Source organism: Sander vitreus, chromosome 14, assembly GCF_031162955.1.
Source record: "Sander vitreus isolate 19-12246 chromosome 14, sanVit1, whole genome shotgun sequence".
NCBI classification, from domain to species: domain Eukaryota; kingdom Metazoa; phylum Chordata; class Actinopteri; order Perciformes; family Percidae; genus Sander; species Sander vitreus.
The window spans coordinates 8,056,778-8,070,753 of NC_135868.1; the positions used below are offsets into that span (position 1 = coordinate 8,056,778).

At 38.8% G+C, this 13,976-nt stretch overlaps 1 protein-coding gene across 1 annotated transcript in view; it reads right to left on the bottom strand.

Moving 5' to 3' along the window:
* sall3b (spalt-like transcription factor 3b) overlaps nt 1–7,929 on the bottom strand; it is an 18,290-nt gene extending 10,361 nt beyond the window's left edge. Inside the window, exon 1 of the mRNA XM_078267355.1 lies at nt 7,640–7,929. Within this exon, the coding sequence (XP_078123481.1) occupies nt 7,640–7,643 (4 nt within the window). The 5' untranslated portion in view covers nt 7,644–7,929. The remainder of the gene's footprint in view (nt 1–7,639) is intronic.
* Between the last annotated feature and the right edge of the window lie 6,047 nt (nt 7,930–13,976).

Consider the following 13,976-nt stretch of genomic DNA (forward strand, 5'->3'; position numbering starts at 1 on the left):
GTGTGGAGGGTAAAGCAATGAGCTCAGTCTGTTATCTTATGGAGTCGAGTTTAATGAGGGTGTTGAAGGAAAACATGAGACCTTCATTTTTGTAGTTTTTGTTTAAGTGTTTGTGATTGGTTGACATTTAATCACCAACTACAGTTCATGAATTTCAACTGAAGCCAAATATCAGAGTATATGAAGTGTATAATATAGAATCTGCTTTGATGTTACTGTTTGATCCTCCTCTTCCACAGACTGTAGTTATTTCAAAGCTGAGAGAGGAATGTAGCATACTTCAGCAAAGCTGTAATCCCTTTTCACCAGGCATTGTCCCAAAACTTGTAATTATGTGGTATTAAAAGATGCAGCTGGGGGAGGACAGAATCAGCTGTTGATAATTGCAAGCACTACACAACAGCCTGGTATTGATCGGCATGTCTCCCATTCCCCTGCTATGGAGAGATAAGGAGGCCCCACTCCTGCTGGAATATAATTTCTTCTGACCTATCAGGTTTCTACAGACTTATGATGAATAGCCAGAGTGGCCAAGAGGGCTTATCTGAAAACTCAACCCTCCTTGATTCGATATTGATTCTTTGTAACCAGCGTCGGCACACAAAATCAAACTAGTAACTACTTGACCATGATCTCTTCCAGATTCTAACTTGGCCTACACTAATGCAGACACCACTCACGGCCCGAAGCACCACTTGAATTGAATTATTGCGTGCATCTGTTAGTGAAACAAATGTATCAGTTTGTATTATTTAGTACAGGACTGTCAAACTCAGCTTCACTAAGGACCACACTGAAAAATGAGAATCATATCAAGGGCAAGACATGTATAGTTTATTGACATGCTTTTAATCAAAAAAGTCAAATATAATCATATAAACCTAAATTGAGGCCGGATCAAAATTTGCAAGGGACCGGATTTGGCCCACGGGCCTTGAGTTTGACACATGTCCCCATGTCCACATGTGACACACACACACACACACACACACACACACACACACACACACACACACACACACACACACACACACACACATCTCCCTACTACATACCCCCTACAGGCTACGGGCCTAAATATTAAGGTTAAAGGTGTTTCTTGTCATTTTAGTGCATTGAACTTGCATTTACTTTTGTTCATGGTATTTTGTCCACTTCACTGGGATGCTGTAACACAAATCAAGTACACATACAATCTGAAAAACAAACAGAGATTGTACACAAAGCTTCACTAAGTGAAAGCTATTAATAAGAATATTTTTAATAAAATATTGAATCACTTAAAGACAGCATATGTAACAGGTTAAAACAGCATCAAACACTTTAATGGTCAGTTTACAGACTTAATTAGGTTAGACATTTCTTTACTTTGTTCATTACTTACTTTCCTTACTTTTAAGCTTAACTCTGTGTGTACAAGCTTGAGAGATTGTCAACAAGAATGACGTACTGTCCATATAAAAGTGGAAATTGAGTCCACAGAATTGAGACGATTCCCTGCAAGCACTGTAAGTCCATATGAAGATTACAGTAAAAGTCTGTGATTTACAAGCATCTGAATGCAGGAGCAGATAGAGCAGTGTCCTGTCAGCCGCTGCCAGCTGAGAAATGTGAGAGCTGCTGTGCGGAGCATGAGGCCTCAGACGGAGATATGACAAGTTAATGCCCGCTGAGGCAGACAACGATCAGCTAAAAATGCAAAGCTCTGCAGAGATATGTCAGGCTAAAAGACATGACAGGACTCCTGGGGAAGACTTTGAGGCTCCTATGTCTTCATACTGAGGTATTTACTGAGCAAGAGGGAAAACCTAATTCTTATGGAGGTCTGCTTTGTCAATATCTGCATAACATATAAGGGAAGTTAAGGCCAAGACTTTAGACAGTTCAGCTACATTTTATGCTCCTAAACCTCAATGACCCACTAGCGGATCATTATAAATTCATGCTGTGCAGCCAAACATTGTTCAAACCCCAAGAACCTTATTTTAAGTTCAAAGTTCACAAAGTAAATAAATATGAGGTTGAACTGAGGGGAAATTGATATAAAATGATGCAAGACAATATTTAATTGGGCTGATACAGAATATACATGACATTATCACACAGTGTGGAATAACATTATTTTTTACAAATGCAAATGCAACTTAAGGGGGAATAAAAGGGGACAGTCCACATGAGGTTACTTATCACAACTAAGCAACAACCAGAAAGTCCTGAGACTTAAATGACAAAACTGGCATTTGTCATTGCCTTCAAGTACAACGCATATAAGCTGTTTTCTAATCTGGCATCTCTATTGACAGGAGGACATGTTTGTAAGTGCCTTCCAAACAGCTATTATTTGCACAACCACAATTTTGTCAGGAAAACACACACTGTTTTACACATTTGAAAAAACAACCAAGGCTGTCATTGTTTTGGAAAGACACCTTGTTGTCGACCTCTTCAAATGTCATTTTTTTGTGCTTTGAGCCAACTCAGTATCACTAAATGATGTTCATATTGAGCGAATCTGCAGCACACAGTTTGGGTGCTAGTGCCAATGTAGGGGTGTGCCCTTTAACAAAGCAGAATGTATGGGTGTGGTTGTCCCTGGTGCTGGATGGCCATGTGGTGCATCTCACTTTCATGTGGGCAACCAGAGTTTTGTGCCAATCTGATAGCTATTGGTTGCTTTTTTAGAAATGTAACCACAGTAATTCCCTATACTTAAAGGGATAGTTTGGATTTTTTGAAGTGGGGTTGTATCAGGTACTTATCCATAGTTAGTGTATTTCCTACTTTGGTGTTTTAAAGGGTTAGTTTGGATTAACCAAAGTCGCACAATAACACAAACAAACCGATCGAGGCAGCGGTACACCGGCAACTCCTGTGATCTGCGAGGTAAAATTACTGTTTTTGTCAAAGGAATCTGGTGGCTTTAAAGAGAGCAAAGATGAATATAACGGCTTTAGTTCCCTGTCGGAAAGGGCTGTCTGACGGCAAGGTAAAGCGATGAAAATATTCTAAATATAGCAGACACAGATAAAACAGATGTTGATTTTTTTAAGTGGCTAAAATATGTTTTGCAGGGTGTCTACGTCCACAGCAGTACATTGCATCCGTGTCAGGGCTCCTGTCTGCTTTAAACTAGGGGCATGCTGACCGCCATCTACTGTATACAGACGATGAATAAGTACCTTATACAACCCCATTTCAAAAAATCGGAACTATCCCTTTAATTAACCATACCATACTTGCCATGTGCAGATTAAAAAAAAATGTTGGCATTGGATTGTTTTTTATTTTTTATTTTTATGTTTTGATCGGATATAATTCAGGCCACCAATCACTAGTGAGAAAATATGCTTTTCTTTTTGAGAATTGGGTGAACTAACCCTTTAATGCACATTTGGGGAATTTAGTAAAATCCTATGATTAGAAGTATCAAACAGTAAGAAGAGCAAAGGTTGAAAGCCAAAGACTGCAGCCATTATAAGTCTGTCGAGGCTGCTACTTCATTTGATTTAGTTTTCCATGAAACCAACTGGATCATAACTATTTTTTTAGTTGAAAATATTTCTCCTCTGGGAGGCTTTAGGGTGGCAGTCTGTTTAGCCCTCCACCACCGGCACTGTGCGGCGGAATAGATCTAAAAGAATTACACTCACTCAGGCTCTGTTTCCTTATATAATCACACAAAAGGATTTTTCTTGAAAATGATCATAAATCACAGGCTGGATCAATACACTGGGCCCAAGCTGCACTAGCCAGATAACACAATCAATACTGGGTATTTGGATTTTAATTAATTAATGACGGCACCTCAGCCCTGAAACCGTGAAATATGACCTCAACCCCTTTTGAAATACGTCCTGCAGAACATCACATGTGGCCCTGGTATCTACTACAGCTCATCAGATGTCAATGTGATCTGGTACCTGAGGAGCTGAGAGACAGAGGGGATACAGGTGGACTTATATTTGTACAAGAAGCAGGTAAAACAAGTTGACAGCCATTAGCAGCTCTGTGAGGCTCTACTTAGTCACAGCAGTGCTTTGAGCTACATGCTATTAGCATGATAACGTGCTCACAATGGCAATAATAACATGCTGATGTTAAGGTATGATTATTTCAGTAATTAATGTCAATTAAATGCATTATATATGATGATCAGGGTTCAAAATTAACTTTTTCGTCCACCAGCCAAATGGCTAGTGAATGTTCAAATTTTACCAGCCACCTTTTTTTTGGGCTGGTGTGAAGCAAATCTACCAGCCACTTGCATATTTTACCAGCATTTGGCAGGGTGTTAGCATGCTAACGTTAGCTGTTTAGCTGTGAACACAAAGTACAGCTGAGGCTGATGCGAATGTCATTAGTTTTGCAGGAATTTGGTCATAAACCAAAGTATTGGACACATTGAAGATTTTACCGGATGATGGTGCTAAAGAAAAAGTTAGGGGATCACCAAAGTTTCAGTTCATCCCGAAGGAAACATGAACATATGTACCAAACTTCATGGCAATCCACTTAATAGTTTAGTAGTCGAGACATTTCACTTAAAACCACAAATGTCAACCTCATAGTGGCACTAGAGGAAAGGAGGATCAGCAAAGTTGGACAGATTAATCTTCTGGCGACCATGAATGTCTGTACACAATATTTTTTGGCAATCTATCAATAGTAGTCGAGACATTTCACTAAAAAACTAAAAATCTCAACCTGCTTGTGGTTCTAGAGTAAAGTTCGGAGGATCAGCAAAGTCATCGGGATTCATCTTCTGGGGATCGTGAATGTCTGTACAATTTTTTTTTGGCAATCCATCCAATAGATGTTGAAATATTTCAGACTGGACCAAAGAGGTCTGACACTGCTATCCCTCGAGGCACGCCGCTAGTCCGGCTAAAAACAAGAGACTGATCACTCCAGTTCATCCTCACGTCCCTCCAGAGAGACCAACAATTGTCAAAGCTCATATGGAAGCTCAGACAGGCTCCCTTGCAATATCCAAAACCTTCACTCAGCAGTTATTGCAGCTGAATGGGAGCAGGTCCTTCATCCCAAAACACAAAGCAAACGGGGAATAGACCAAAAAGAAATCAAAAGTGAACAAAGAGGGATTGAACAGAGAGTGGAGCGTGATAGACAGCAGCAAGACAGGGCTGTTAGGTTATGTAGACTGAGGGCTGAGTGGCCGGGAAATTTCTGATCGCTTTAATTCACTACACCCAACTTGGCTCGGCTCTCTCCCCCTCTCTGCTTTTATCTAACACTGTGTTTCTGTATTGATTTTTTTTCTTCTTTATCTTCAAGGCTGGATAAGAGGACAGAGAACTACGGGAGTGAGAGTGAATGAAGAACTTTTCTGAAGATTGCTGCTATTCTCCGACTTATTGCTTCCTGTCCTTCATGGTTTCACATGACGTCCCGGGTGTCAGGATCGCCTTCAAGCTTTAAATGAGGAAGCTGATGATACCAGCAGACTGGGATCAAAAAGGAAGGAAATTGGCTGAGGAAGAAAGAAATGGACGAAAATTAAATATGTCTCTCAAAGTGTGGGGTTATATCACATCGGTGTAAATATTTGTTGGAGCACAGGCAAGAAAAAAGAGAATATTTCCTTCTGGGAACTTTTTGTTGTTTGAGGAAACTTGTGAAGGTGTTGAAATAATCTCTCCGTTTAGAGCAGCTTGGGAGAAACAGAGACGCAGATTAAAACACCTCCTCAGCTGCTGTTTTCTTCATAAAAACTTCATAATGATGTGTTTGGGACTTTGCTGACGTGCATGCTTACACGACAACAAACCTAACAGCAAAAAAAGCTGCAAATATCAGGACAAAAAGGAAATGATTCCTTCTCACAAACTTCTGTGCCAATTACAACAATGGCTGCAATAAAACAGTAGATAATTACAACCTTTTAGCAACTAACATCTGAGGCTGGTAGGAAAACTACAATACAATGTAGTCACTTCCTTTAAATGAAATACACCAGAGCCTGTTGTGACAGCAGCAGATTTTGAAGTATCTCAGCTGAAAGTGTAAAATTTCAAATGAAGAGAAACTTTTCAGTCAATAGATTTCTTAAAACAAAGAGGAGAGTCTTGAATGTACCAGCAGGATGTCTCTTTCTTATCCCAGAAACAATTTAACAGCACACATCTTTTGAATAAGAAAAGATGTTTCCAGATCAAAGTGAAAGTAAGAAGTCTTTTCAGAGCTGACTAACAAAGGATGACTACCCACAGGTAGCCCTTTGTTTCAACAGAAACAGCATTTCATATCAACTCTGACAAATAATCTGGTTGGCGATCACTTAATTTGGGACACATGCAGAGCTTTCCCTGGAATGGTTTTATATTCAAGGTAGAAATCCAATCCACCAACAACTTTTTATATTTCTCTACCTAAATGTGACTTCTCGTAACAATCAGTGGTGACAGACTAACTTAGTACATTGACTAAAATGCTCTAAGTACAATTTTGATGAAAAAAGTTTTATTAAATGAATTGAAATAATAAAGATTTAGTTTAAATGCTACTATGTGTAAACTGTAGAGAATATCAGGGACACCTTTCTTTTTCATGAAGTCCACTGTTGAGAAAAATGTAAAGAAAACTAAATATCGCTTGTTGATTTTACATGATCAAACTTACCGGTCACAAAAGAAGCCAACAAGTTAACGAGTTTACATTTGAGACAAAAGCCGATTTAAAATTCTTCTTAAAAAAAATCCCGAGTCCCTAAAAAATTTTAAATCCTGAAAATCTTAAAAATCATAAAAAAAGTAAAAAATAAAACTTTAAATGCCATAAACATTCCTAAAAATACTTTTATTATAAAGCATTTACATTTTCTGTAACTTTCGACTTTTACTTTGTTACATTTCAGGGGTAACTGTAACTTTTTACTTACGTAACACTCAAAGTTACGAGTTACTTTGCAGATAAACACTTTAAATACAATCATAATATCAACTAATAGCATAACGATGCATTATTATAGATGATTAAAAGAGCACATAAAATGGTTCTTCCACCAGCTACAACATGTTAAGGCCATTCTTCACAATTAAAATGAATGCTTTGCTGATAATACTTTAGTAGCTATGTTAGTAACATTTTGAATGCAGGATGTGAACTTGTCATGAATCTTGTCATGTTGTAATACTTCTTCCACCAGTGGCACAAGCAGCATCAACTAAGAGGAGCCCTGCAGGCCTCTTTGACACGTTAAAGCAACATATGTGGAGATGTTTTAGGTCCAGCATGGCTCTCAGCAGGAGACAGAAGCCTCGTCCTAAAGTACAGCGGGAGAAACTCCTCATAACGTAGACCAGAAGACCAATAACTGCTGGGAACCACAGCCTACATTCTGTCCTGCCACATCATCAGAGCTGGAAGCACCAAACTGAAGAAAGTGAAAGCAGTTGTCGACATGATAGTAGAGCTGTAACAATTCCACATTTTGCTGTACAATTAATTGTCTCAAAAATAATTGCGAAGACACCGCGATTATGTAAAAAAAAACATTGACAATTAAGACAATTATGTAATAATTGTTACAGGCCTACACGATAGTTAAGAATTGTAACTCCCAGAAGGGATAAAAATCTGTTGCCTTGTGTGAAAACATGAATGACGAGGTCGAACTTACGCATGTCTGTGTGAAGTTGCAGCTCCTTGTGAAATGTGAAGTTAGAGCTCTCAAACAAATAAAGGTGTCGTCTCCCACCCAGTAAAACAGCAAAGCTCCGCCACTGTCTACACACAATGAAAAGGAAGCGAGAAAAAAATAAGAGAAACAAAAAAAGAGTCCGGACTGCTTTTTATGTGAATGTTGACTAAGAATGGTCTCCATCTGTGTAAACCCACTCAAACAGTGACTTCCTGTGAGTAACAGTCTGAAGCCTGGAGCAAATCACTGATATTTATCATGCAAGATGGCACACATTCCCAGGGTTACAGTTGGACTGCTGCTGCTCTCACATTCTGGCTCGGGCCTGCTGCAAGAGGCTACTTTTTAATTGTTTTTTACCCCAAAATACCAGGATCTGAATTTCCAAGTTGTAGGTAAGATTGTTTTCTATTTTACTCTCTTGGTTGTAGCCATGTAGCCTTCATGGATGTTACAAAGATGTTTTGGATATTATTGTACATAGGAGTGGATTTAACAGGAAGGTTTCTCAACTCGAAACAATCTCAGTGGTTTCATCAGCTATGTTTCAGCCTCTGCTGGTCCTCAGCAGACTTACTATTGAAGTAGTATTTGCTGGCTAAAGCTGACATTAGGAACAATCCTTTCATTTCCAAAGTTTAAGAGCCACAATTACCAATTAATTGACCATTTCTGGAGTCTTCAGGTTATCCAGTTCTGTGAAACCTGCATGTTAGCAACATGCTAATGAAACAGGGAGAATATAAATGTAGACGTGTGTTAAGTGTCCATTTTTGGATCTATAATTGTGGATACACTGTAAACAGTGTACACTTTTAGCAAAGTTTGCACATACAAATTACACACGTTCATGATTCTTAGCAGGTTGCACTACGTTGGAATGACAAGAGACTGAATTGAATGTATGTAAATCTGTGCAATATGTTCCTACTATACATTGGCTATTGTGAAGCATTTATTTTCTCAACCTTAAAAAAAATGGGCACAGAAAACCCTTTCCTACCGTCCACATTTTTTATGGAAATGTACAACCTTGTCTTAAGTTAGTCCTATAAGTCTGTCACTGTCTATGTTTCTCACACCCTTCTAAAAAAAAACAAAAAAACACGCAAAATGCTGCCTTTGTTTCAAAGAGTTCAGCGTGTTCTTCTGAAGTTCTTGTTAGCGTCCTTTATTCCATCCAAACAGACTGAAGGAGGTGGCACCAAAGGTAGCAGACATAAAAATCATGACAGCGGCACTCCACCCCTCCCACCCTCCTTTCTCTGATATTAACATCTCTTATTGACACTATCCTAAATGTGACAGCATCCCCATCCATCACAGCAAATATTGAGGTGATGCGTTTGTCTGTCTCCTTGTAAATAAATATCTTGGCATCAAAGTCACTCTCAAGATTGGAGTTAAGATAGACGTCTGACTTTGTCATTTGTTGGCATTATTTTGGTTTCCCTCTGTTAAAGCTTTGAGATGTTCAAGTTCTCTTTTAAAAAGATCAGATTTTGCATGTTGCCCCTGTAAGTCAAGGCAGCTAAACACACCACGCAGTGTTTTAAAAAAAACATATTTTAGAGTTGCCATCACCCTCAGTTGTCACCGCAGCTTCCCACGTATTAATGATGCAATAAAAGGCAGCACAGGAGGAGCAAGTTACGGATAATTGCAAAGTCATGCTCCATAGGGCCGGCAAGGTTTATTTGATTAACCTCTAGTGACAGGTCAGATGTTGGAAATATGTTTTTCAGCCAGATGATCATGGGTCATTTATGACCTCCTGCTGAAGGATAATCAATAGCTGGATAGACAGACAGCCAGACAGCTGACAAGATCTGTCATCAGGGCTGTGTTTGTATTATGTCTGAGGCGTATAGGAACTGGCAAATATCATGATACTGCCGAGGCTCGTTGACACTTTTTGACTGGGCTGGTGTTTATAAAGAAATGAAAAGGAGAGAAAAAGAAAGAAAAAAAGACAGATTTTCTCACAAACTGGCCTCAATTAAACCCAGTAAACATTTCTGTTTCTACCTGCCTCACACTCTTGTTCTCTTGCAGCCACGACACAGCAGACTGCGCCACAAAATGGCAGTGTGTGCGTCAAACAGTCCATTCAAAGAGAGAGGAGGGGAGGGGGCAGGAGGGGGAGGGGAAGGGGGGGGACAGAGAAAAACAAATGTCATGCGATGCAAACAGTAAAAAGTGTCCAATCTGCTTTACAACAGTTTTACAGCACATCCTGGGCCGAGCCTCACTGCCTGCAGACAAACCCTCTCTCATATCCGGCCTGCTCGCTGCAGCCTCTCCAGCTCTCTGCCATCCTCGCTGGCTGCTGCACTTTTAAACCACCAACCGCTTTGAGCTCCGTGAGGCTGTAAACAAATGCAATTTTGCATTTCCTGTAGTCTAGACACAACTGAGGCAGAGTTGCAGCAGTGCTCACTAATTGTCAGTGGAGGATTATGGATAAGAGAGTACATGTTGGAGAGAAATTAGTTTTAAAAATGAAATTTTAAAAGTGAATCTGTACAATTCCTCCCTACAAATCTAAAAAATCCTGAAAAGTATTACCTTCAACCCTTTAAAAGTCTCTGAAAAGAAGCCACAAAATCCTTAAACATCCTAAAAATCCCCCGAAAAACTAAAATCTTTTCCTAAGCATCTTAAACTAAAAACCCTAAATAAAAACCTAAACATTTTAAACAATAAACTAAAAATCATGAAAATCCTAAACTATATTTAAAAAATAATTTAAAACACCTTAAAAGCCATTACAATCCCCTAACATCTCCCAAAATGAAATATCTTCAAAAAAATTAAGAAACATTCTAAACAAAAAATTAAGAATCTCAAAAATCCATTAAAATCCCTACAAATCTTTAAAAAATACCACCAAAACCTAAAAACCCCATTAAAAATTCCTTTCCCTGATGAAGACCGTGAGAAGCGGCTGAAAGCCCTGAAAAGCAAGCAGATGGACCTTGAGATATTTCAATCAAAAACAAGTCAAATCCTGAATGTTTAATTACACTACTAACACCTACTCTTACTTTTTACATGATGTATTGTTAATTTAATATATTTTTACAGACTTTTTTTTTTTTTAAATATTAAGACAGTGAACACATCGTGGCCTTTGAAGTGCAACCGTTGTAATTTTTCACACTGCTGCTGAGACAGTCGGCTCTGTTCCGCTGCGCAGCCAAACGAGAATGAATCAAAGAGCCTTCGGAGAGATGATCATTGATTTAATCACATCATCAACTGCAGCCACTTCAGGGCCAAAGTAGCTAATCCATAACCAGCCAAACAGATTCACGCCAACGCCTGCAATCATAGCTAAATGGGGATCAGGAGGTGTCGCGCAGGATATCAGCTTCTATCACGCTCAGATGTGTTATGAAGTGTCTCAGTATCGATCAGGGATAACAACTACATGTCCATCGACCACACAAGACATAACTGTATCGACAAGAGAATTAGAGAGATAATTGTTCCTCTGTCATCTAACTCTAACATGACCGTCCTTCTCTCTTTCTTCCTGAGTGTGTGTGTGTGTGTGTGTGTGTGTGTGTGTGTGTGTGTGTGTGTGTGTTTTCTCTGTGTTGTCTGTACAAAGACTGACATTGGAACTTTCTTGAAGTTAAAGAATCAGCTGGTGTCAGAAAGCATATCACTTGTATTTAAAAAAAAAACAAAAAAAACCTTTATATCAACATACTTCAGACAAGCAAATTGAAATGTGCATAACTACGTGCAAATTGTCTCCATAATTGAAAACTATGTGCCATTTGGATGCTTTTTTTAAATGTCCAGTGGTGGAAGAAGTACTCAGATCGTTTACTTAAGTAAAAATAACAACACATTCATGTGTTCAAAAACATTTCAAGTAAAAGTCCATCATTCAAAATTCTACTCTAGTAAAAGTACAGAAATGTTCCTAAAGTATCAAAAGTAAAAGGACTTGGCAGATACTGATGCATTAAAATACATGCGGCATTGTACTGTAGCTGGTCGGGGTGGAGCTACGTTTAGCTACTTTATATACAGTTGGGTATTCTAGTCCAGTGTTTCCAAACACAAGATCAACTTTGGGGGGGGGGTCATGAGATTAGAGTATTAGAGTATAAAAGACGAGAAAACTAACACTAACACAAATTTGAATTCATTTCTTTTCTGTAATATTTTCTTTTCATATTTTGGATCATTTTCACTCTCTGGGCCTCAAACTGTTATTGAATGAAAGCATTTAAAATGTTTATGGGTGAAATGTCTCTTTGGTGGAACTGCTGCTAACAACTCATCGACATCTGAAACATCACAAGGGGCCTAGCACTGATTTTTTGGAAGAGGTCACAAGCCAAACAGGTTGGGAATTTAGGATTATCATTATGTTTTTTGAATATAAAATCTCAACATGAAAAGTAACTGCCAATGTCAGACAAATGTAGTGGAGTAAAAAGTACAATATTTGCCTCTGAAATGTAGTGGAGTAGAAGTATAAAGGAGAAGAAAAAGTACCTCACAATTGTACCTAAGTACAGCACTTGAGTAAATGTACGTACTACCACTACAGATGGTAAATACTCTGCGAGTGTCTAAGAAATAAGCAAACTAGAAAATCTGAAATAAACACATTATCTCCTCATGCTTCCCAGAATCTCATTCAAAGTTTAAAGTGCCAAATATTATTGCTGTCATTTGATGAGCTCAAAGTCTCATTGGTTTCTCAGGACGTTTTAAAAAAGCGAAATCATGTTGGAAGATTGAAAAGGACATTTAAAAGCAGGCTACCACCTTTTTATCTGATATCTGGGCAGAAAAGACTTCTTTCGTTCCTCCCTGGGAAAGCTTTGGGTTATTATTGGATGTCCACTCTTAAAGTATTTCCAAACAATCCAATGTTGTGCTCTAATAGAAATCTATGAATGCTTCTCAGGGGCAGAGGACAAAGCTACGGCGGGGCTGTACATCTGTGAGTTTAGAAACCAAGCTCTGTTTGTGAGCCTCAATCACTTGTGCTCATGAAAGCAGACACTTACTTGAGAAACTTTCTTTTTCTTTCATGGGGGGGGGGGGGGGTAGAACACTCTAAACCTACATCCTGGTATAAATTTGCAAAACGCAATACAGGCCTGATTGTGAGTGGAGTAGACGCAGGATGCATACAAATAGAATCCCTTCTGAAATGTCCCCTTCCTTGCATGGCTCAGCGGCTAATGTACAATAAATCAACAAAAGGGGGCTTTAATACCAGCAGCGGACAGGTCCAGGATACTGTTATTTTATCTTTTTACAGTATTTAATTGGAAGTTTTCCCTGAAACATTACACTGCGCTTTCAAAATGACTTTGCCCAAATCTAAGAGGAGATTGATAAGAATTTCTCTCCCTCCCTCCCCCTCTCGCCCTTCTCTCTTAAAGTTTTTTTTTCTACCCCTTCGCCTTTCAGGAGAGAGCAAGTTTTTGCCGAAGGGAGACTAAAGTTACAAGTGTGTGGCATTTTGTGGAGGGAGAATGAAATTGGAGGCTTGGAGGGACGGATAAGGACAGGCTGGGAAAAAGGGAAGTTGGCAGTGGTAGCGGGTCAACAGCGCGCCTCAGAGCCTTACCCACTGCACCAGGTGTCCACTTAATTCAAATGATACTATTATTCATAGACAGAGGAAGAGTATTGAAACGACCCCCCTCCCTCCCCCTCTAAATCATTTGCAACTGAATACAGATATAATCCTGGAAATATAAGTCTCCATTAAGGCTATCCCATTTAGCAAACAAGGCTCCCATTGTGCAACATGTTGTGTGTATAAATCAGTCTGAGAGAGAGAGAAAAAAAGACAAGGGAGAAAGTAAAACATTCGGTCCAAGACGAGATTTGAGAATGTCACTCAGTCACACATGACAATTAGGAGTGTGTTTAACTTTCTGATTTTATGGTGGCATTTGTCCTCTTTTCAGGCTTGATTTTGTTAATTATTTTATAAGAACAGTAAATAAAGAGAAGAAAAAAGCCAGAATAATGTTAACGTAACTCACATCTGTGCATCTTTTGGAAAGTGCAACACTACTATTATTCATGATATCATAAAATATAAGTAAAAAATCTGTTCTTCTTCTTTCTTAAACACAATATGCTCTCCACAATTATCCATTTGCTTGTATACTGACATTTATGCTCTTAGGATGAAAACTCCAATCAATGAACACTCCAGGAGTAACATGTCATCTGTACACTGAAAGCAACATATGCAAAAATATCATGTGCTTTAAAGAGAAACAAAAACAAAAAAACTGCATCAAACCAAAGACACAATAAATAG